The 26,688-nt window shown below is 36.4% G+C and overlaps 1 protein-coding gene across 1 annotated transcript in view; it reads left to right on the top strand.

Annotated features, from left to right (window-relative positions):
• The first annotated feature begins 3,288 nt into the window (after positions 1–3,288).
• Positions 3,289–26,688, top strand: part of MED23 (mediator complex subunit 23) — a 435,475-nt gene continuing 412,075 nt past the window's right edge. The window contains exons 1-2 of the mRNA XM_090410280.1: positions 3,289–3,406; positions 17,699–17,818. Of these exons, the coding sequence (XP_090266406.1) occupies positions 3,362–3,406; positions 17,699–17,818 (165 nt within the window). The 5' untranslated portion in view covers positions 3,289–3,361. The remainder of the gene's footprint in view (positions 3,407–17,698; positions 17,819–26,688) is intronic.

The raw sequence follows: 26,688 nt of genomic DNA, 5'->3' as shown, positions 1-26,688 counted from the left end.
TAGTGCAAGACCAAGGCAACTCATAGTAAAAGTAGTTTAAGCTCTGATCACTAATCTTAATATTTGCCTTTAATGCAAAACACATCTCATGGAGGAGGTGTATGATGCTTTGTATTAAAGACAAGGGGCCAATACCCAGCCGGTTTCGACCTTTATTGAGGTCTCATCAGTGGGAGCCAGGCTAGAAATACCAAGATTTTAGTAATACAGAGCTTTTAAGTATTTTACCAGAACAAGTTACTATAAGTGTTTTAACCTTATTAAATAAAAATCTTAGGAGGAGATAAACTGTGTTTAGAAAAATGTATATATATATATATATATATATATATATATATATATATATATATATATATATATATATATATATATATATATATATATATATATATATATCTGTGTGTGTATGTGTGTATATATACACGCATAAGCGTGTGTGTGTAATATTTTGTAAATATTCGTCAATACATATATATATGTATATATATATATATACATGTATATATATAAATCAGCTAACGCCTTTTTATTCCCGTATACGGGGAGTAGGCTAGGCCATTTAGCCCTATCTAACTTTTGGAGACTGAGTGGGCAGTTCAATCTCCACTGGTACCAATGAGAGATAGATGGCCCAAGGCTATCACTAATTAAGCAGTACACAGTGAAGAGAGATGGCTCAAATGTGCTGCCATTTCGTGGTCCCTAACCCTAACACAATATATTTAATGTCTGAAATAATATATATATATATATATATATATACACACACACACACACACACACTGCGGGTGATCGGTTAACGAACAGTTCGGACTGCGAACAAATCAGACAACGAACAGTTTCGCGAAAGATTTTTATGTTCGAACAACAAACACATGTTCGGATAACGAACACCTCACAGAACAAACACAAGAAGATGCGACGCTGTGTGTAAGATTTGTAGAACTGTATTTTATTGGCATCTGTGAAATTTCTGTTCTCTGAATTTTTGTAAGTGCTTTTCTGAACTTTTTATTTAAAAAAAAAAACTGATAATATTATGGGGCCTAAAAAATGAAGTGTCAAGAACTGTACTCACCATAGAAACCAAGCAAGAGATAATAGCCAAGGTAGAGAGTGTGCAGAAGCTGTCTGATGTTGCTAGGCAGTATTGCTTGATCAGGTCTACAGTAGGCACAATCTTAGCTAAGAAAGATATAATCAAGAAGATTCAAGCAACTAAAGGAGTAACGAAAATCACATCTGAGAAACTAAAATGTGCTATTCATGAAAAAATGGAGAGATTGCTTTTAGCTTGGATAAAGGAAAGGGAAATGAAAAGAGATAGAACTAGTATGACTATCATTCAAGAGAAGGCTAGAGAAATTTTTGGAGAACTGAAGAAACAAACTCTACATTCGTGACATGAGGAGATAGAATTCAAGGCTGCTACTGGATGGTTTGCAAAGTTTAGAAGGAGATCTGGCAGGAAGAAGCTTAAACCGCTTCTTGTCTATCACTCTGAGAACCCTAGAGAATTCCAAAAAAATTTCATAATTAAAGAAAGACTGTCAGTGATGTGGAGATCGAATGAAAGGGCATGGGTTACGCAGGTTCTTTTCAAAGAATGGCTGTTTAAAGTTTGTGCGCCAAGTATCAAGGATTAACTTCAGACCAATGAATTGCCATTGAAAGCACTGTTGCTATTGGACAATGCACCACGACACTCAAAAGACCTTGAAGATAATTTGCTGGAAGACTTTCCCTGGCTGACAGTTCCGTTCCTGCCTCCAAATACCACTTCGTTGATTCAGCAAATCGATCAGGAGGTTATTGTGGGGTTCAAGAAATTGTACACTCGCGCGCTGTTTTGTCGGTGTTTCGAAGCATGCCAGTTCTCCTCACCGATGATATTAAAAACGATTTGGACAGGAAAATTTTATATTCTTGAAGCCATCCAGATCATTTCAAAAGGCGTGGTCAGAAGTCACTCAACGACAGTTGAATTCTGCTTGGCAAAAGCTGTGTTCATCCTACATTCAGGGAGACAGAGATGATGTCCCTGAAATTATGGATGAAATTGTGAGAACTGCTAGAGATATGGAATTGGAAGTGAATGAAGATGACACTGAAGAGCTCATAATGGAACATGAAAATGATCTGACGACAGAAGAACTCGTGAATGAAGAACACCAAGAAACTCGGCGAGATGCGTTTTCTTCTGATAAAGAGGAAGACGAAAGAGGACCCATGCCAACACCTGCTATTAAAGATCTTTTGAAGAAGTGGGAAGATGTCAGAACAACGGTCTTAGAATGGCACCCAAACCAGGTTGAGGTCAATAGGCTTGGGGATCTCTACAATGGCAATGCTATTAATCACTTCCGAAAAATCCTGAAGAAGAGAGAAAAGCAATTAACATTGGACAGATTCTTTATGCCACACAAACGGGAAAAAAAAACATTAAAAAAAAAATTAGCTAACGCCTTTTTATTCCCGTATACGGGAGTAGGCGAGGCCATTTAGCCCTATCTAACTTTTGGAGACTGAGTGGGCAGTTCAATATCTACTGGTACCCAATCAGAGACAGATGGCCCAAAGCTATCACTAATTAAGCGGTACGCAGTGAAGAGAGACGGCTCAAATGTGCCGCCATCTCGTGGTCCCTAACCCTAACACAATATATTTAATGTCTGAAATAATGTGGGTTCTACGGTCGATTTTCTTGAGTTTACAGGACGAAAAACCCGAGTTTCCGGGTGGAAAAACCTGCTTGCCCATGCCAGAGATCGACTAACTCGGGAACCGGTCGAAAAAAGGCTTAGAAAAATTTCCTCTAGTCTCCGACTAGACTCGAAACCAAGTCTTCCTTCGTGCGGCCAAGCGCGGTGGTGTGCAAACGCAACATCCACTGAGCTACACAGGCTCCTTAAAAAAAAAACATGACTGATGAAAATGCAAGACCGTGTATGTATGTATTATTGTTATTATAAAGAAACGTAGTAAGAAATTATATAATTTTTTATTTGGCTTTTGGGTCTCCAGAACGAATTAATCAAATTCCCATAAAAAACTATGGTAAATCGATGATCAGTTAACGAACAATTCGGGTAGCGAACATCGTCATTATATATATATGTGTGTGTGTGTGTGTGTGTGTGTGCGTGTGTGTGTATATATATATATATATATATATATATATATATATATATATATATATATATGTATATATATATATATATATATATATATATATATATATATATATATAGGGATATCCGCTAGAAATCCCTGTGTTAAAACTTTCCAAGTAATACAGAATGGCGACCATGTGTTCACTACTTAGTTGTTTGTAGAAATGTGACGTTTTGTGCATTGAAAAATGACTCCAGAAGGACGTGTAAATAGGTTCATTGATTCTGTTTTGGTAAGGAACCTCGGCATTGCTATTCCAAGGTGTATTTTCTGGTGTACATAAATATTGCTCTCTTTGACAGTGACATTTTTATGTACTTTGATAGAAATACGTTTTTGAAGTATTCTGCATTTCTTAAAAACTGCTTACGTTTTTTATATAAGAATGTATTGCATTATCATACGTAATCTGTAATATTTCACTGTGTGAGCTACTTAATCTGTGATCTGGCTCATTCATCGTAATGGACGAGTGTTGTTACATGGGAGCTCGAAACGCTTTTTAAAACTGCCGCGAAGCAAAAGTGAAAATACAGTACCTGAATTGGTGAAGTAGCGGACAATTGCAGTAGTAGTTAATGAAATGAAAATGATTTTCAGTTCATTTTTCAACAGAGTTGTTGAACGTGATTAAGACCTTAATACTTCAAATTTAGTGGCAAATACTAATTCCTTAGCCCTTTTGCTTTTTATTATTTATATAAAGAAAAATGTTTTCGCTTGGGCTTCCCCCATCCCTCATTTCAAATATAAAATTTAGCATACCTAAACATAATATATATATATATATATATATATTCCCAAACTCCTCTCTGGAGACCACTTTGCACTACCATATCCACGCAATTCCATCCCTCCATATCTTATTTAAAGCTATGTATATTGTTTCCTTCTTTTTATATACCATCCCATGACATGTCTACCATTTTTGCCTTTCTGTCAAAATTATCCCTCTTCATTTGAAACTTCATTTATCAATAAACACTGACCTGACCTCCAACGCCTGGTATATTTATGTTTGTGTGTGTGTGTGTATATATATAAAAAATATTTAACTACACCATGAATGGGTGTAAACCTATCATATGTTATTATTGTGGTTGCATTAAGGATGGAATAATCCTGAAATAAATACTGCTCTTGAGACCAAACAAGGTTCTTTTTTCAAGCCATTTTATATCTCCAGTTAAGCAGGGTTGTGATCTCTCACTGGGCATCGAAAATCATTTGCTGCCTGAAGACATGTATAAACATTCATCCCATCAGGATTTGAACCATATTGTTTAATGATTATGGTGTTGTGAAATTTCATTAGAAATATTAATTTTTCACTATTATTATTAAAGTACTTTCTAGGACCCATTCTAGATGGCCCACATATGCAACACTAATACTTTTCCTTACTCTTTCACTTGAGTGCACTCATTTCTCCCACTGGAAATTCATTCCAGTCCAGTCAGTCACCACTTGTTAAGGTAAAAAATGTCTTTTTGATCTTGCTCCTTTGCTAACCACACTCCTACTGAGGTTTTATGTGTGTGTAGGTAAGAGGTTAAGAAGAACAGTTTCCTTGACATGCTTTTTTGAACAGCTGAAGGTTGTACTTTTGCAAAGACAGAATGAGAGAGAAGTTGTTCCAGAGGACAGAGATAGATGTATTAAAAGAGGGGAAGAGAAATTCCTTCAGTAGATTTTAAAGTAGACAATATGATTGGACTGAATCTATTGGAGGGAGAGGTCATCAGCTCTTCTGAAAGCATCAAACTCTTAACCATCAAAAACTCTGACTAATTGAGTGAATAAACCTTGTTCCAAAGAAGCTTCTCCTACAGCTGAACTCAATCATACAGACATACTACTTTCCTAATGACTACAGTTCCTACAGAATGAACAAAATACTTAATCCTTCCCTAATCCTTGACCCTCACTTCAGAACGATCATAGTAATGTTATCACCATCCTCTACATCTAGAGTAAATCTAAAAAAATAGATGTACTCTAGAAAAATAGATGTACCAGAATTAAAAAATAAATAAAAAATCTGCACACGGCCTTCAACCCTCACTTGCAAAAAATTGTCTACTTTTGTCCATCTTCCTAAGAAACAACTCCTTTCGCTCTCTGTTCCTGATGTGTATAGAGTTTGTTGTTCTTGCACAATGTACTTTGGACAGACTAGAAGATCAGCTGCCATCATATTATTACTATCTGAGACCTCCAGAGAGTCAAGGACTCTCTGGAGGTTATAAATCACCCAAAAGAGAGGCTATAAATCACCCAAATCAGCTGTCATACCATCTGTTAACTTCATTTATACTAGATACACTCACTATCCTTAAAGGCAAACTATTCTACTCAGTCATTGCTTTATAAGAGAAAAACCTAGCTCTTACCCCTTTCTTGACTGTGAACAAACTTAACTTCCATGGATGCCTCCCGTGTTCTCTCCCCCACCTTCCATGTAATGAAGCATTTCATCAGACTATATCCTGTAACACCCATTCAAAAGTTTATAGACCTCTGTCATATCATCCCTCTTTCTCCTTTTAAGCAGAGTCTGTAATCCACATACTTGCAATCTATCCTCATAATCTAAATCCATAATCTGGATATAATCTGTGTAGCTCTTCTTTGCACCCTTTCCACAGATTCCTTATCCTCTTGGAATCTAGGAGATCAAATCTGTGCACATTAATTCAGGTGTCATTAAATCACTTAAGGAATTGAACAACGTAGATACGAATATAAATTAAATTACACTTTAATAAATATTTCCGATATTTCAGCAATGTCACGTTGCCATCTTCAAAAGGAACTTACAAAAAAAGGCATGTGCACGTAGGCGCTACAACACAGTAACTGAGAATGAAGCTATTATTCTCCTAAAAGTCCTGATGGTGCCCTCTAGTGGGCTAAATAGGTGTTCTTGGTCATTGGGCTGAAGTTTCTTAGGGCTAAGGCTCAGCCCTAAGAAACTCTCCAAACCTCAACAAATTTGGTTGTATGCGACTGCCCCAAATTTGGGAGGCTTACATCAGCAGACCTTCAGCCCAACAGCCAAGAACACCTACTTAGCCCCTAGAGGGCACCATCAGGACTTTTAGGAGAACAATAACGTCTCTTCGTTCTCAGTTATTGTGTGTAGTTCCTACATGCACATGCCTTTTTTTGTAAGTTCCTTCTGAAGATGGCAACATGATGTTGCTGAAATATCAGAAATATTTATTAAAGTGTAATTTAATTTATATTCGTATCTACGTTGTTCAATTCCTTAAGTGATTTAATAATGCATAACCAACGTATAAGCCTGTCTATGAGAATTCAGGTGTCATCTTATCAAAGCCTTGTAAAGAGGCAAAATGACTTCCTTATCCTTAAATGTCAAGGTTCGCTGCAAGATTTCAATTATCCTCAGAGTTGTATTTACAACTTTTGCTATGTAAGCTTTGAACTTCAAATTCCTGTCCCCCAGTAAACCAAGATCCCTTACCTCCACAGCTTCTTGTAGCATAATCCCACTAATATATGCTGATGGAAATCTCATTGCACCAGCTTAACTTGACACTTACTAACATTAAACTGACAGCCATTTTTGTTTCCCCAAATTTCCAGTCTATTCAAATCATTTATTATTATTATGTAAAACCTCCAGGGAGTCCAAAGACTCATCGAGGGAGGGCACCTACTCTACAACTCTCTTTCTCCACCAACCACAACTACCTTCATCTACACCAATGTCATATACCCACCGACTACCACTAGTATTTTCACAGACAATCACAAACATCCATGTCCACGGCAGGATTCGAACCCACAGCCTTTCAGCTGATGAGTGGATACACCATTCAGCCAGCTACCATGCCGAACCATTCTATTAGTGTTGAATATCGGTAGCATCCCTGATTGCCCTGCCTAGCTTTGCATCATCAGCAAACAATTGCACATCTGATGTTAGACCCTGCCTGATGTCATTAATGTATAGATTGAACAATAATGGCCCAAGGACTGAGGTACACCTCTGGTCACCTTAAATCTGTCAGATTCACACCCACTCTATATCACTTTTTGATATCTCTCTGTCAACCATCTCTTGATCCAAATCAAGAGTTTATATTCCAATCCCATATTCTCCTGTTTATGCAGCAGCCTTTTGTGTGGTATCCTATCAAATGCATTAGAAAAATTTAACTATTGTAGTGTATCTATTCCCTTCATGCAACTCGACTGTAACATTGTTATAAAATATGAGAGATTGCTAAAACATGACCTTCCTTTAGTAAACCCATTGTGCTCCTTGCAGAGTATAGTTTGTTTTGTCTACCCATTTCTATATGCGAGTTCTTATCAACTTCTCTAAAATCTTCACTACCACATAGAGATACTGATAGGTCTGTAGTTAGACACATCAGTTTTTGCACCAGCCTTGTACAATGGAACTATCATACATTCCTGTGGTATCATTCCTGAGTTAGTTGAGTCTTAAGTTATACAAACATGTGAAAGGCCTAGCCAATTCAGCTGAACATTCTTTTAGCAAACTGGTTGATATTCCATCTGTTCCTATTGACAAATTCTTATCCAGGTTATGCAACAGCTCTTCATCCTCATTTTCATGAACCTCTGACTCTTCATCCAATGTAGCAGTAGCATTGTGCACCATGTTACATACACCTGGTTGATATATCTTGGCAGAGTGAGCACTCATTAATTGAACAATCTCATTAGCTTCTGACATTTGAGTACCATCTGCATTCAATAAAGTTATTCTTTCACATTCATTCTTTCTTTTGCTTACTGCATAACAATAAAATTCTTTTGAATTGCTTTAGGTTGCATGACCAATTTCTTTTCATACTCTGAATTTAGCTTTCCACACAATACTCGTTACTTTTCATGCCTGAGATTTATATATTTCGTACCTCCTCTCACTGTTGTTCTCACAATATTCTTTCCACATAATTTTCTTGTAGCTCTCTTGCTTAATAAGGTTGCACATCCATTTCACTCCCAATATATTTATTCTTCGAACACTAGTGAACACTAGTGATACATTCAGATACTACCTCATTTAAGCACTTTTTCAAGATTCCTATGCATTGCTGGCATTTTTTCTCATTCAGTAACTGATACCATGGGATCAAAGATAGTATTCTCCTAAGTTGATCAGAATTTCTGGCTTTGTAGTTCAACAGTTACTTTGTAGTAACCTGTTCTAATTGGAGTATCAATGCAATTAGATACTTTCCAAAAAAAATCACAGCATGATCACTGTCACCAACTGGTGGTAAAATAGCCATATTCTTAGCAGATACCCCTTCTGATGCTGTGTGGAAAGCCAACACTCTCTTTGACCTCGAATTCCTTCTTTCACAAGTTTCTTGAGAAAGTTGTCTCGCAACAATTCAATAAATTAATCTTCATTTTTATCATGAGATTTCTCATTTACCTAATCAATGTTTGGAAAATTTAAGTTGCCCATAAAGATCACTCGTTTGGTACCCATAAGATGAAATTGGTGATGCATTTCTTCATTCCCTGCAACTGAGCTTCAGGTCTGTAGTAACACCCATATACATATTCATGGAAGAATATAAAAAATACACCTGTAATAATGACTTGGAAATTGGTGATGCATTTCTTCATTCCCTGCAACTGAGCTTCAGGTCTGTAGTAACACCCATATACATATTCATGGAAGAATATAAAAAATACACCTGTAATAATGACTAGTCAGATCTTGGATACTATACATAGGCTCAAATGGAGGAAAACCCACCATACTCCATTGCAGAAAATTTAAAAGTAAAGATTTTTTTTTTTAGAATCTGCAGCTGTCCTTAAAAATGAACCTCATCTAAATAAATATGGATGTGTTAAACTTCTCAAAAGATAGGAACCCGTAACGCTTATAGATCTTGAGTTACAACCATGGCTTCTGATTGGCATCCATAGTTAAAGAAAGTTGATACACAACTTTCTTTAAATTGAGTTTCACTTTGTTTTCTGTTGTCTCTCTCTCTCTCCGTGTGTGTGTGTATGTGTTATGGTTTTATCATATCTTTTCTGAAGATGTCATCTGTGATTAAAATAAAATACTGCAAGCAGTAAACATTGATTTTAATCTTGTGGGTGCCTTCATTAAGCTGTTAACATGAGGGAAAATAGCATAAAGCATCCTTGGGTTTTAGGTTTACGAAATATGTGAAGAGTATTCTAAGTTTGGGCATCTAAAGATTTGAGATCTTAGATATAAGAGCTGCACAGTCCTGAAATTACTTCAGGTGCAAACTTTGCTTACACTTGGATAAAGGATTAAACCAAGAATATAATTTCTTGGCATCTTTAATTTATAGTATAACCAGGTGGAAAACTTCCAACATCTATTGCTAATCCAGAGTGTTTTAATAATAAGGTGTTGACACCCTTTGGCTACTCATATATGGAAGTTATGACTTCTGCATTACTTCAACCTTGGTATCACTTCTGGGTCTGGCTTCCACTGATGAGACCTCAATAAAGGTCAAAACCTGTCTGGGTAGTGACCCTTCCCATAATGCATAGCATTATGCATGTCCATAAGGATATGTGCTTTGCATTATGGGATACTAAGGCAAGTGATGTGAAGTCATTAGCTTCTATATACAAGTTGCCAGTCCTGAAATTACTTCAGGTGCAAACTTTGTTTACTTACCACTGGATAAAGCAGGGTTTCCCAAACTGTGTTTGCGAAACACTGGTGTTCCGCAGAAAGTGAATAAGTGTTCTGTGAAAAATTATCAAAATTAATATGAGCGTGGAATGGTTTTAAATGTTGCGACAAGTTTAAACATGTTTGAAAATCAGGCGCTCCTCACTTTGCGTGTGGATTGTGCTATTAAGGCCTGTGTGTGTGCTGGCCTTGACTCAGCCGCAAGTTGTCGCAACCTCCGAGAGTGTGAGACGGATGATACTCAACTCCAACCAAGGTGTTCCATTAAATCACGTTTGTGAAGTTCTGTCATAGGAAAAATTTGGGAAACGCTGGGATAAAGGATTAAACCAAGAATATAATTTCTTAGCAACTTCTATGTATAGATTTATGTAGTGTCAGTAGTTGTGCAGAATGAAAGACTTCATTAGCAGAAGAATACTTACCTCTTTGCTCCATTGGAAGCATAAGGCCTCAACCACAGATCTAATCCAAGCAGAAGCATGTTTCAGTTTTGGTTTCATATTGCAAGTGGTCGTGTTATTTAATGCTCATGTGAAAGTAGCGATTTTTATCTGTTTTGTTGTGTTTTTTCATCAGAAAAGTATAGTATTATAGTGTAGTGTATTAGTGTAGCATTTTGTGTTTTTAGAGTATTACTATATTTATAACATCTCCAGTATGCGAAACTGGAGAGAGAGAAATTAAATGTTTTAAAAATGAGTCTCTGTTAGGTGACAAGAATGCAACAAATAATGATGATAAGATGGAAAATGATTAATAATGTCGGACATGTGGCAGAGGAGAATGAAATGGATATCAATAAAGAAAAATAGCGCTCTTAAATGTTATCTTTCCTAGGACAAAGTGCAAAATTGAAAAATTGCAAAAGCAGCAAGAGTTAAGCAGGGCTGAAAAAACGAAAGAAGCAGGTGAGCCGAAAGAATAATAAAGACTAACCAAACAAACAAGAAAAACACGTTAAGGGGAATATTATGTATGGAGACTCAAGAATCATGGGAGTACTTAATGAAAGTATGACAAAATCCTGGGATCAAAAATTAACAATATTAGCCACACCATCCGGATGCAAAAAGATAAGTCAAAGGAAATGATTGTCTTGGTTGGTACCAATGAATTGAGTGGTGAGAAGTATTCCATGAGGGAGGATGTAAAGGAGTTCTTAGAAGAGGCAAATCTGAAGAGCTTGAAGGTGAAGATTGCAAGTCTCCTGCCACACTATAATAGAGGCGAACTGAGGAGGATGAGGGCATTGATAGCCAACTTAGTGGTTGCTATATTATAAAAAGTTAGTAAATTACTAAGGCATGACTGACCCTTCACAACACCATGCTGACTCTTATATGGTATATTTTTATCTACCCATTCTTGAATTCTCTTTTTCACCAATTTTTCTAGTACTTTTACCACCATGCCTGAGATACTGATTGATCTATAATTTGCTACTATAGTCTTAGAACTTCTCTTATGCAAAGGAATAATTTTGTCCTCTTTCCAATCCATTGATACTCTACCAGAGCTGAGACTTAAACAACTTAGTCAAAGGCACTGCCAGTCACCTTGCACATTCTTGTAAAACTATAGCTGATATCTCATCTAATCCCACAGCTGTATTTACATTGAGATTCTGCAATATCCTAAGAACCTCCAATTCACCCACCTCTGTTCCCACATTATTCTCTCACATAGGTTAAAGTAGTAACCTCAACAGGAAGATATATGCTTGCAAAGTGGTCACTTGGTAACTCAACTATTTTATTCGCTGTCTCATTGTGACATCATCACTCATTAAGGTTAATCTTCCATAGTATGAGGAAGAATAAAATAGTTATTCTTCCTCATACTTGCCATATAACGAAAGAACTGTTTGGGATTTCCTTTGGCCTACTTAGCTAAATTCTTCTCATAATCTGGTTTTGTCTTCCTTGCCATGCTGGTCACCTTTCTCTTTATATACCCTCCACAGCATTTTCTTCTTCTGCAGCTCTTAATAATATTACTCATCCATCTTACTCCTACCCAATTAACCCTCTTTACCCTAGGCATGTAATTTAATACTGCTTCCTCTAGATGACCCTTAACTATATCCAATGCACTACTACCATCCTTACCCTTCAGTGTTTTATTCCATTGTACAGACTTAAGCTTTTCTTAAGCATGTCGTAATCACCTGCCTTGTAGTTCCACAAGGCAGTGTCACCGTGGTAATGGATAGCTTTTCTGATCCTATGACAAGGTCCAATACTCTCTCACCCCTAGTCCCTTCGATCACATGATGCCTTAAGTAATTATCCCTCAGCAGGTGTATAAATTCTATTTCCTTTCTGCCATGTGATCCTTCTTCCTTCCAGTCTATATCTCCATAGTTGAAGTCCCTCCATAATTAATCACTCAACTAATTTGGCAATGCATGTCTTCCAGATCATCTCTGGAACTCTCTTGATTATAGCCACAACCAATTGTATATTTTGTCTTATTGGTCCTAATCTTACACCAGATTGCTTCAAATGAACAGCCACCTTCCTGCCTGTCTCCTGTAGAGAAGACAGTTAGCATCCTGTCTTCTCTATCTTCCCTGAAAATACTTCACATTCAATCCCTATAACTGCATCTGCTGTTAGCCAAGTCTCACTAATGCCTATAACTTTTGGCAAGGTTGCACTAACCAATTCCCCCAAACTCCTCCCTCTTGTTCCTGATACTTCTGGCATTAGTATACAGAAACGGCAACATCCCTTTATTCCTCCACCCACTTTTAATTTTTGAATTGACTACCATATTCAATATTTTTGTTTGAGAGACTAGATTCCTCACTTGGTCGTTCTCACACTCACTCGCTTCATGGGTGCCTTCACACAAACTCACTTGCTTCCACTCTAATTGCTTAAGTTTCCTTGAATTTACGTCAGCATGCTCAGTGAACAAAGCTCTCCAGACACCTAAGGAAATGGCTACACAATGATTTTGCTGAATTTTGTAAAGGCATTTGACAGAATACTAAATGGAATATTGTTACATGAATTAGAACAAATAGGGATGGATATGTCACTGGTTAAGTGGATAAGAGGGTGACTGCTGGACAGATATAAAAAAGTGGTATATGGAGGGGTAGAATTGAGGCAAAAAAACAGGTGACTGCTTGAGTGAAACTTGTGGTGTCTTGCAAGGTTCAGTCCTGGGACCATTGCTGTTTAATTTGTACATAAATGATATAGGAAATATTGATGTGAAATTAGGTAGAGTAATAGATCATCAAGGCGAGTGGAGAGTTTTGCAGGAAGATTTAAATAGGCTGTCAGTATGGGCAAAGTTAATGGGTGTCAGTTTAATGTCAAGAAATGTAAAGTTATGTATTTTGGGAAAATAAGTTGCTAGCTGTGTATCACATTGATGGCACTGTACTCCAGGAAATAGATGAAGCTAGAAATTTAGGGGTGGTGGTGATAGACAGAGTTAAAGTTTAGAGGGGCATGTTTCTAAGGTTGCTAAATTAGCCTATAAGATTATTAGGCTATTGAAGAACATATTAACAAGTAGAGATAAGGATGTTGTAATTCCTCTTTATAAGGCCTTGATACACCCACATCTGGATTACTGTGCTCAAATCTGGTCCTCTGGTTTTTTTTTTTTGAGGATGAGGAAGTGGTTGAAAAGATTCAGAAGCAAGTGACCAAGATGGTTTGTGGCTTGTGGAATGTTCCCTATGATAATAGATTGAAGGTGTGTGGATTGCAGAAGTTGGTTGATAGGAGAAAAAGAGGGGATATGATAGAAACATTTAAGTTGCTTAAAGGATTTTATAGGATAGATGCAGGAGAAATGTTTTAGCACTTGGTTAGAGGGACTAAAACATGGAGTCATCCCTGTAAGTTGAATAAAAGTTGATTACTAGGGGTGTGAGGACAAGATTTTTTGCTTGGAGAGTTGTGAATGAGTTTAATGGGTTGCCAGAGTCAGTTATGAGTGCTTTGTCTGTTAATTGGTTCAAGGACGTATGATAGATTGGGTCTCCTGTGATGAGCTCCATGGCTTTTTCTGTATAGTAATAACTTTTTTTTTTTAAGTTGAAGATGTGGCTAAAATATGTTTGTGCCAGCTCCAGGAAAATAAATTTCTAAGAAGAGGAATCTCTTCATGTTTGGAGAGTAATATAGTATTAAATTAGGGGAAGTGACATTTCTCTTGTAAAAAAATAAGACAGTGCTATGTTTTGGTAGCATCAAATTTCACAAGGTTTCCTTTACCCTGTGGAAGAATCTGCACTACAGGGTTTATGGAATGTAGAAGAGGTACAGCATGTACTCAGAAAAGTTGTGAATAGCATTTGAGGTCATTGAGTCATTTATGCACAAGATTGAGAGAGAGAGAGAGAGAAAGGGTGGAAATACAGAGTCCTGGGATACTTCAGCATTAGTGGGAAAATCTGAAAAAAGGAAGCTTACCTGCCTTGATCTGTAATGAGTGACCAGACAGGATGCCAAGAGCCCCATTGTAATTACATAAAGAAAAATTGACTTTATTACTAAAATTTTCTGAGTATCTTCAGTACAGTTTAAAAGAGATGTAGCAATAGTATATACATAAATGGCAAAAGCAGTAGGATCAGCAGTGAAAACTGACATGATGGGCTGTAATAATAGGGTAGCATCATCCAAATTATAGCTAAAATAAGTAACAGAGATACAAAAAAAAAATACTGAAAAGGTTATCTGATTTTATAATGCTACACAACTTTTTAAGCAGTTTTCCATAAAAAAAAATCTACTCTTATGTAGGCACTTGTGTTCCCCCCCCCCCCCCACACACACACCAATCATTGACACCTGTGCAGAAACAATAGCATGTTCATCCAGTCCAGATATGCTGCTCAACACAATTTAGAAAATGTACACGTGCAGTTTGCAATGAAGCAGTGGGGAAAATGCAGTATGGTTGGGTTTGCACAGTTTGTCTGAAAATTTGATCACAAAGCATCAGTACAGCATATGATTCTCTCTGACAACTGAAAAGGCCTAACAGCAGTGGACCATGCTCAGTATGGGTATTTATAATATTTTGTGGTATCAAGTCCCATTCTTCCACCAGAGTAGACTGCATCTCACCAAGTGACTGAGGCAATGGCTGTCAGTGTGCAATGCAATGCCCATGAGCATCCCACACATTTTTGATGAGATTTAAATCTCATGATCATGCTGGCCATGGCTGTTAGATATCTTTCACTTCAATACACCTCCTCCACCTCTTCAGCTCGATGAGATGTCATTGTTATGTGTGAAAAGAAAATCTGAGTCAGCTGTTCCCTTACTTCTGTAGGGATATAGTTGAGTCTACAGAGCTTCAGTTTGAGAATCTGTTCTTGATACTTTTTGGGTATTTACAATATCCTACCAAAAATGTGAAGAGGGGTGTAGCCATTAATCATTATCTTGCTCCATAAGAAAGCTGTTTCCACCATAAGTATCCTGTTCTCTGAAGTTGGAGGAATAGTACTGCATTCCCCATTTTTTCTGGATCAGACAGAGTCTAAAGTCTGTTTATAGGCTAAAACACAACTCATCAGAGAACAGAAATGTACTCAATTTGCATGTCCGGATTTATGTAAAAGTTATACAAACTACATCTTAGTGCCTCCATTATACAAGGAGCTTCTGCCTTTGTATAAAAGCTATTAAACCTGCTGTTTACTTAGTCAAGCAGGGCCCTGCCCTCTTAAAAGTTATAACTATGTTCATGTCCAGTTTCAACAATCCCTGTAGTGACTTGTAGTTAATGGATACAAACCTGGCTGTCTTGAATTGAGTCTACTTGAATTCTGCCTTCTTAACAGTCTGATTAGAGATTTTTTCACATGTGGCTACAGTAACCTCAAGAAATAGTATATAGTGGAGTTTCATCTTTCTATTAGAACCAGAGATAGGGATTTGTTCTGTTGATATAGCCCTTGTCAACTTTAGCCAGCTCTTGTAATGACTAAAGGCTGAGATGACACTTTGTGATACATTAAACCAGTAGCCACCATTGTCTGCAACTGCCAAGCTTCTAGTCATCCAGTGGCCTGCCATCTTAAAGAATAATCTGAATGACTTGCCATCCTGAAGGTATACTGAAGATGTGGTTAAAGAATAAAGAAACCATGTCAGCCTATTCAGCTAAGAGTGCCTCAGAAGATGGGAAAAAAATGTGGAGAGGGGAAGAGAGTGGAGTTAGGAGAAGAAAGAGAGTGGGAAAGGAGAAAGTGGGTGCAGGAAGGGAATGGATAGGAAGGTAGGGAAGGAAGAAGAATTGGCTTCAGCTCCCCATTCTCATCTTTCTAGCCCAATACTGTCTGTTTTCACCACAATCATAGAGAGTCTTCAAATGGAATGGACTATGGATGTCATTGATGCCTATGTGATCATCCTTTCCAAGCCTACACTGCATCTCAGAAGGGATGAACAGAAACCAAAGACCTTGCTTTGGAGATGAAACATAGTGACTTCATGCCTTCAGTAAGCAGAGTGATGGTGCTTCATCAGCCAGCAAAAGACATCTGTCATATAGAGGGCTAGTTGAAATTTCTTTCAACTTGGGAAGACATGTTTCCTTGATGGTAGTACTCATCTCACCACTGCTCTGCTTATGGAAACAGATACCACAGAAGGTGGAGTTGACGAGACTGGGAGAGGTTATATACTGAATGTTACCATTCCATTAAAACATACAAGATCATTTCAAATGATCTCATATGTTTTGGTTTCCTAATATCAGTTAAATAATATCAGTTATATGACCATAATTTATAATAGAATCCTGTTATTAGTTATGAGCTGGAAAGTCTGCCATATGAAAAAACAGGAACAGAAGCCACCATACTGTGGCAAAAATTTAATAATTAGTGCCCAGAGTGCTTGAATGTTGTTTGGGAAACATATTTAAACTAAGTTATGTAACTAACTTAGTTTTACATTTTAGTTTAAAATATAAATGCCACTGTGTAATTCATGCTGATATGAATATATTTTGTGAAAAATATAGCGCCTCCGTAGCGCAATTGGAAGAACGACGGTACATTGCGCCCTTCGATTGGAATAGGCCTAAGTTCGATTCTCGTCGCGACGGGAGGAATCTTTATCTGGTCGATTTCAATCGATGGTGAGTTAGCCGATCTCATACGGAGGTAGCAGGGTTTTTTCTCCCGGAAACTCGGGTTTTTCATCCCGCATACATACAAATCGGCCCTTCAGAACACACGCAATTTACAGACAAAAATTACTAGTTGTGGTGGTGTTGGAGGTGGGCGGTAGATGGCGTTGATTCGTAGTAGAGGTAAGGTGTAGAGATAGTTGAAGATGTCCTCCCGCGATGAGTCTTCGGACTCCTTGGAGGTATCAGGAATAATAATAATAATAATAATAATAATAATATATTCACTTTCCCCACATAATTTAGTTTATTTAAAAACAATATTCATATATTGTTTTTAAATGTTCTCTTTTATTTGTTGACATGGTCACCTCTGTACTAAGAACTTTCTTTCCTTTTAATTTTTTGAATAGTAAAATATCTCCATTTTTAACACATAAATGTTGTCACAGTCTTTACCATTTTATTTTTTATATGCAGAACTATCTTTCTACTTTCATAGTATTTGACTACTATTATTGGTTATTATTCCTAATATTCATACATTATGTTTAAAAAATATTCTTTGAAAAAAAATGGTTGCTAGTTTTTTTTAGTGCTGTAGTTCTTAAAAATATTGTATTAAGATTTTGTGAATAATAAAGTAGATGCAAAAAATTAATTTGAGAAGCCTAATTTCATTTTCTTTCATAGCAAGTTGAAGAACTGGAAGATACATTTAATGGATATATCATTCATTCACCAGAACAGGCACACTGGAAATTAAATTCCTACCAAGAGGACTTAAAATCCCTTTTGATTAGTGTATCAGAGGTATCTTAATGATCTTATTCAGTAATATAGAATTGTTATTGCAGATAATTTCTACACATTGAAATATTTTATCAAAAAAAAAGGGGGGGGGGACTTGGATTACATAATTCGAGTATTTGGATAGAAAATAACCATCCATAAATTGATAGCAAATCCAAAACAAGAACACAGCAACAACAACCGTGGTTAAGTGCTGGGAAAAACTCATGATAAAAGTTTAATAGAGTGACATAGCACTAGGAGACAAAAGTAATGTTTAATACTTCCAATATTTCATCTCAGTTAAAGAGACACCATCAGTGATTACAAAATGAGACTTATAATACACACAATGGCAGCACAAAACTAACTAAAATGTGTGGACGAAAGACAACTACAGTCCTAAGTGGGACACCCTCTATGGACACCTGTTGGCAGCCTAGGATGTAAACTGGAATCTTGAAGTATGTGTTTCCCATATTTTTGAAAGTTTTATGCAACCATATTTATTTAAATTAGGTTAATTTTTAAGGGCAGCAGCAGATTCTAAAAATAGTTTTTCTCTTCTGAATTTACTGTAATGGAGCATGGTGGTCTTTTTCCAATTGATTCTGTGAACTGTATTCAAAGCATGGTCAGCAAAGCCAGATTGACCATAATCATGACTGCAGATGTATTTTTTATGTTCTTCCATTTGAAATAGTAGTTGATCTTCCTGTCTATCCACAGTAAGCCAACTTGCAGGAACAAGGAATGCGTATATATAAGCAGATAAGCATAGCTAGTTTTAAGTGGAGTTTGAAAGTGTTGCAAAGATTGTATTTCTTTAAGATTCTGGATATTTTTTCTGATGTGCCTCGGACATAGGGGATGGTGATAGCATTATTGAAATCTTCCTGAAGAGCAGGTCATGGATTGGGTGGGGGAGTGAATGATTAATTAGATAGAAAAGTGTGATATATATGATTAGTCTTGTTGCAAGAGAGGTCTCATTGGAACAAAGGTTATATAAGCTCTATGGGTTAGTGTTTTTGTTACATCATATTATTGAGAGGGGGATGATGGGAAAGTTTGTGAATGTATCTGCCTGTGTGAGTGACTGTTATTGGTTTCCTTTTCTATAGTGAATTGGATTCTAGGGTGAAGGCTATTGAGCTGACATAGAAAAGTATCTGAGTCTGGGCCATGAGACCACATAGATTTTCTTAGACACCTTGGTCGCCTGCGTACCTAATGGTAGCCTGTCAAGTTCAGTATATAGGAAATCCATTCACACAGCAGATACATTCATGAACTTTCCCATTTATTTCCCTCTCAATAATATGGTATAATAAAAACACTAACCAATAGAGCTTATAACCTTTGTTCCAATGAGGTCTTTCTTGCATATACATCACACTTTTCTATCTAATGACTACATTTCTGACATTATCAAAAAAATAATCAATCATTCCCCCAATCCCCGACCTTCTCTTCAGGAAGATTTCAGTAATGCAATCACCATTCCCTAAGTCCAAGGCAAATCAGAATTTGCACCACTTTCAAACCCCACTTAAAACTAGCTATGCTTATCTGCTCCACTAAAGACAAACTTCCTTCCCCTCTCAGATCCATGTGTATATATAGAGTTCCTTGCAAGTTGGCCTACCATCGGAATTTCCGGAAGAACATAAAAAATACATCTACAGTCACGACTATGGTCAATCTGGCCTTGCTGACTATTCTTTAGATACAGCTCACAGAATCAATTGGGAAAAAGACCATCATGCTCCATCACAGTAAATTCAGAAGAGAAAGACTATTTTTAGAATCTACTGCTGCCCTTAAAAATCAGCCGAATTTAAATAAATATGGTTGCATAAAACTTCCAAAAATATCTGAAACACATACTTTGAGATCCCAGTTTACATCCTAGGCCACCAACAGGTGTCCATAGAGGGTGTCCCATCTAGTTAGGACCCTAGTTGTCTTTCGTCCATGTTACATTTCATTTTGTAGTCTCTGTAACTGAGACAAAATATTAGAAGCATTAAATACTACTTTTAGTTGTTTCCTGGTGCTGTCTCACTCCAATAAACTTTTATCAACAGCAACAACAACAATCGGCTAATTGTTCATGGCTCTTGACACATATTAGAAAGTTGACGTCTCATTTCTTCTTCTTTCCCAGATTCCATCAGGAACATCAACAATTTGTAAATGCTTTCCATTAGTTCATTATCTTCGCTTTTGGTCTTAGTTCAGCAAAACTCTTCTACTCATATTCCATTAAAGTCGATCTCTTCTATGTATTGATTATTTTTTTAGGACGCCCAGACTTTCTCTTTCCTTGTGGATTCTGTTCCAGAGCTGCATGGCAGATTTCTTGCTGATCTTTAAGTGTATGTCCAAGCCATCTAAATTTTTGTTTTCTGATTTCAAGGTTGTCTTTTTGCTGATTTGTTCTTTTCCAGAACTCTTCATTGCTAATGATTTGTGGCCACCAAATTCGAAGTATGCTCTGCAGACATTTGTTTATGAATGTTTGTAGCTTTTTTTTTTTTGTATTTCCTTTGAATCCAGCCACATTTTGCATCCATATAAAAGCAACTGATTTAATACATACATTAAATATTTTTATTTTTGTATCCGTGTGAATACTTTTCATTTTCCATACTCTGATAAGTTTAGCATACACACTTCTTTCCTTTTGAATCCTATATCAACATCTCTAGTTGCTCCTCCATCTAGAGATAAAACACTGCCGAGATAGGTAAAATTTGAAACAGTTTCAATTTTTCCATTTTCAATTGTACTTTGGTGCCTTGTTATTAACATTGATTCTTGTCTCTTTTGGTTTGTTAGTATTTATTTTCAAACCAACTTTCAGTGATTGTCCTTGTAACGTGGTTAGTTTATTTTGGATATCTGCATGTCTGAGCAATTAGACACACATCATCTGCATAATCTAGATCATCGGTTCCCAACCGGTGGTATGCGTACCCCTGGGGGTATGTGCTGGGCCGTTCAGGGGTACATGAAAAATAATCAGTAATGGTGGAAAAACAAGTAAACTATTTTACATTAAGATAGGCACTGAACAAAAGTGTCAGTATTTAAAAACAGCTATTTTAAAAACAAGGGGTACAATTTATAGAAATGGGTTTAAAAGGGGTACACAAGTGGATAAAGGTTGGGAACCACTGGTCTAGATCATCCAAAGTTTTATTTATTTTCCATGATATTTCTTTAGTAGGTTTTGTTGCTGTCCTGTTCTAGAACATGATCTAGCACCAGTATAAATAAAAAGAGATAGCAGACATCCTTGTGGTACCCCAGATACAGTTTGAAAGGGCTGTGACAAATATCCATCATGCAGCACCTGACATTGGAATTTGTTATATCCTTCCTTTACAAAGTTTATTATCTTCTGTGGCATTTCTTTGTTTTGAAGGATTGTGTCGAAGTGCATTCCACACAATCTCTAGCAATGGAATCAAAGGCTTTTTCATAATCTACAAATAGCAAATATAAAGGAGAGTTAACTTCACCCAGCTGTTTGATTGTTATTTTTAAAGAGTTAATGTGGCTTATATATGGTCTATTTGGCCTAAAACCAGACTGCTTCTTCTCATGTGTCCTCATCTAAAATATTAAAGATTCTTGAAAGAATAATTTTGCAGAAAATTTTACTAATGCCACATAGTAGGCTTATGCCTCTCCAATTATTAATTTCCTTAATCTCCTCTCTTTGATATTTTTACCAAATTCCTAGGATTTGGTAAAAATTGGCATTCCAATCCTTAGGGAATGTCTCTTTTTCCAAAATATCTTTGGAATAGTGGGGTGAAACATATCTGTGATAGTTGTGCTGTAATATTTTAGAACCTCTGCCATAATGCCATCATGTTTTGCCACTTTCCCATTTTTCATTTCTTTAATAGCTTTTTTATCTCTAATTTGGATGGTGGGCTGGTATCAATTTTTAATTAATCTGCTCTTTTTTTTATTTCTCTTTGTATTCTATTGCTGCTATTGTTCAAAATTTGACTAAAATGTTGTCTCCATCTTTCCAGTTGTTCTTCTGTTGACACTAGAATTTTTCCATTGTGATCTTTCACCAGGACATTCTTTTGCATGGCTTCTCCAGAAAGTCTTCTTATAATACTGTGTAACTCTACTACTATTATACTTGTCTGCAGCTTGTTTTGTCCTCAATGCCAGTTCTTCAAACATTGCCATTTATCTTTTCTAGCACTTCTCTTAACTGCTTTATTTAAAATCTTATATTTATCTTTTAAGTTTTTCTTTTGGGGAATGTTTCTTGCACATAATTTCAGCTTTATTTTTTTCCTTTCATTTACTAGCCTCCAAGTTTATTCTTCTTTCTTTTAGCATATCCTAAAACATGCTCTACTGTATTGTTAAGGACTTTTTTTTTTCATTTAGCCTCTATATCATCATTCCTTACATCTTCTTCTCCATCAAAATTAATATCCATATTTTCCCTTAATTTATTTTAAACACATCTTGTAATATAGCAATATCAAATTTCCATCTATTAAATGTTTTCTCCTGACGATTTTTTTGAATATATAACTGCATTGATCTCATTATGTGATGATCCTAGCCAATATCAGCACTTCTTTTATTTTGGACATCTAATAACATTTTCTCCACCTTTGACTGATGACAATTCTATTTTATTCTGTGTTTAGCTATCTGGTGACACTAAGGTTACTTAATGTATTCTCTTATGCTGGAAGATTGTGCCACTTAGTAATAAGTTATACTTGCCACACAGTTCCACAACAGTTCACTATTTACATTTCTCTCTCTCTCTTCCCCAAACCATGCTTACCCATTACATTCTCTAGCCCCTCATTATTTGTACCAACTTTAACATTGAAGTCACTCGTGAGAAGTATGCTCTCATTACCATGTTATTAACAAGGTCTTATTGAGTAGAACTTTCTTCAAAGGATGCGACTCTTAGCTTTCCAAAGTTAGTTTTAAGATTTGCTGTTATTTGTTCTGAAATTGGTTCCATCTAATCACTGCTTGATTAAATCTTTTGCTCATGAGGATTCCAACTCCATGTTCACGTATTCAGCTGTATTAGCTCTATATTCTTTCTTAGTTGTGCTAGTTTTCCTGTTGATTGATACTGTTTTAACATTCATTGGCTAATTCGTGTTCTAATTTTCAAAACTTTAGTTGATACCAAGGAGTCCATCTGATTTCCCTATTTATCTGACTTGAAAACAATATTTAAATTTTCAGAGACTTGCAGATTGTTAACCCACAGAGTTCCTATTCTGGTGATAGATCTGCTACCTCAGCATCCAGACATATGTTTTATACACGAGCATTTACTCTTGTGCAGATTTTCAGTTATACCGCTGATACCTGATCACTAGAGCCTCATTTGTGATAACAGGTTCTACCATGAAAAGGTGAAGGTGGTAATTGAATGGGAGAGGCAATGTGTTATATATCATGAAGCAAAGGACTTCATAACATTACACAATCGCCACCCATTAGCACCCGACATCTCATTTAATTACTCCTAAATAACAATATTAAAGATATGGGTAAAATAATAATAAATACTGTTACTAATGATCAGAATCTCCCAGATTCTAACTAAGCTTAGCCATAATTCTTATTTAAATTGGGATGATATAACAAGGGCTCGAAGCTCTTTAAACCAGCATTTATGTTTAAAATGGTATCTGTAAATCTGAATCTGAATCTGAGACTGACTTATGAGACTTCAAGTAGTATTGGTGTTCACTGAATCTTTTCTCTACAGTATAATCTGTTTGTCCAGAATATGAAAGACTGCATCACATACGATTTAGTTACCAGCCATGGGAAAAAGGATTTATCCTCAGTGATAAGCAAGTAAATAGATAAGCACTAGACAGATTCCCTAATACTGTAACATTGGTCCCATACATGAGAGGTGGAGGGACCTATAAGCACATCTGTGAGGCTCAGATGAGGACAGAGATAGAAGTTTATTAATGTTTTTTTTGAAAAGTTGCAGGTTGTTGTTTGGAAATACATAATGAAATACTTCATGAAATGCCGGGCAGCTGCTGCTGCTCTTGTATTGAACAGGTGCAATAGAAAGTTGAGGAATGATGGTTGTTGGTTCAGTAGAACAATGACCATTGAAGTATAGACACAGTACTGAAAGACTGTCTATGAAATAGAGGTCGAAGTGAATATCGAAGAGAGGGATAATCTGTGAGCCTAATTGCTCCTTCTGGACAGTGTCAAGGATTTTAAGGGAAGTTTAGGTCCACCATGACCTCACCCCCTACCAAGCGCATCCCTCTGGTGTCGGATGAGGGAAGCCCAAGCGGGCAGCTCCAAATAATGAATAAGGAGCTGTGGACCAAAGGCGCACTTCAGAGCCATGGTCAGGAGAAGTGCTGTAGACCACTATAAAGATGCCAGCAAGTAGAAGAAGAAAAAGGCCCCCAGTCCTGCACAGCTATTTGCAATTCCACCAAGGTGGTGGTGAGAAATCTGCAAGAGCAGGGGGTGCTAAGAATCTCACAGAGGAAGGTAGACCACCATCTGGAAATTGGACCCTATTTATTGGTTCCTTCAACACTCGAACTCTGTCTTCTGACTCCCATATTGATTTCCTACTTCAAGAACTGCAAAATGTAAAGTTTGATGTCCTCGCTATCTGTGAAACCCGAAGAAGCTCTGAATTAACAGCAAAATGGAACAATGCCAACCAAATTTTCCTGGGAGCCTCAGATAACACTACAAGGGCTGGAGGAGTTGGCTTCATCATAAATGAAAAGCTAACTAAAAAATATTATTTCTTGTACAATCCATTCTGAACGACTAGGAACACTAATATTAAAAATTGGAGAATCCATAACAATAAAAATAATAGTAGCCTATGCACCCACCTCAACAGCTGACAAAGAAGAAATAGAAAATTTCTATGAACAACTACGAGAAACATTACTGAAAAAAACAACATACACAATAGTGTGTGGAGATTTCAATGCAAAGATTGGTACAGGATTTATTGAAGAAAAATACATTGGACCGTGGGGGGGAAAGGGGAAAGAAATGAATGAAGTGAACTTGCAGAATTTGTAGAGGCAGAAAGGCTGTACATTATGAATAGTTTCTTTAAAAAGAGAACTGGAAAAAGATGGACTTGGCAATCTCCAAATGGAGAGACAAGAAATTGATTTCATCCTAACAGATTGCAAAAGAATAAGAAAAAATGTCAAAGTCATTGGGAAAACTTACTGCGACATTCATTCAGACCACCGTCCAATAAGAGCCACTCTCAAAATACATAAAAAAAAAAATGAAGAACGCATACAAGCACAGTCCAACCATAAAAAACGCTCAAAACAGATAAACCCAGAAGAATTTAGAAAAAAGGTGGAAGAAACCAACTGGAAATTAAAAAATGACATTGACGAAGATTTAACAAACTTTAACAATAAATTAATGAACTGCAAAGAAAGAACCTGGTATGAACTTCCTCCTAAGACCAGGGAACGCCTATCAGCAAGAACAATAGAACTATTGAAGAAAAGAAGAATACTGAAAGATACAGGAAAAGATTGTCTAGAATATAAAATTATTTGTAAACAACTGAGGCAGAATATCAAAGACGACTATAACATATATAGAACAACAAAATTGGCAGAAGCAGCTAAGCTCCGCAGTAGCCTAAAAAAAGTAGAAAAAGAAATAAATCCAAAGCAACCACTACTATCAGCCTTCATAGATAATCAAGGAAACAGACATACAAACAGAGGTGTGTCTGTTTCCTTGATTGTCTATGAAGGCAAAAATAGTAAAATCATTTTATGAGAACCTTTACTCATCTAAACAAGTAATCACAGCTTCAGTACCAGACGAAAATTTGGAAAATCTGGAAATACCATCTGTCCTACCAGAAGAAATAAAAATGGCTATCCACCATATGAAAAATGACCGATCACCAAGAATTGACGGTATAAAATCTGATGAATTAAAAATGGGTGAACAAATACTCTTTAAAGCTCTAGCAGAAAGGTTTACCCAATATATACAATTAAGGAAAGTACCTACTGAATGGAAAACATCAAAGACCATAATTCTGCATAAAAAAGATAATAAAGAAGACATCAGTAACTACAGACCTATCTGTCTATTAGCACACACACATAAAATATTTGCCAGAATCATCCTAAACCGAATACAAACCTCCATCAATTAAAATAGCTGCAAAGAACAGGCTGGTTTCAAAAAAGGCTTTTCAACAATAGATCACATTCAAACTATTACTCAGCTAACAGAAAGATGCAGAGACAAAGAGACATTAGATTTTAAAAAGGCATTGGACACTGTTGAGCATAATGCAGTATTCCAAGCTTTAATAGAACAAGGCATAGAAAAAGCATACATCCAACTCATAAAAGATATCTACAAAGAAAGCACAACAAATATCACCCTTTTCAATCACCCGATTAAAATTAACTTAAGTAGAGGAGTACGTCAGGGTGATGTCTTATCACCTAATCTCTTCACATCTACTCTGGACAGCATCATTCGAAAAATTGACATGAAAGATGGAATAAACATTGATGGTGAAATATTAAATATCCTATTATTCGCTGATGATGTGGTATTAATATCTCACTCACCCAAACTCTTAGAATCAATGCTGAATAACATAAGCCAAAACTGCCAAAAATTGGATTGGAAATACACCCTGACAAAACAAGATGGATGAAAAACAAATACTGTAAAGATCATACAATCACTCTAGAATCTCACACCATCGAAAAAGTTGAAGAATACATCTACCTCGGCCAGTCCATAAAAATGAATAATGATATATCAAATGAAATAGCAAGGAGAAAAAGAGCTGCTTG

Source organism: Typopeltis vanoorti, chromosome 20, assembly GCF_054136105.1.
Source record: "Typopeltis vanoorti isolate ZY-2024b chromosome 20, IOZ_Tvanoo_1.0, whole genome shotgun sequence".
In the NCBI taxonomy this organism is placed as follows: Eukaryota; Metazoa; Arthropoda; class Arachnida; order Uropygi; family Thelyphonidae; genus Typopeltis; species Typopeltis vanoorti.
This window is presented reverse-complemented; position numbering and strand designations above follow the sequence as displayed.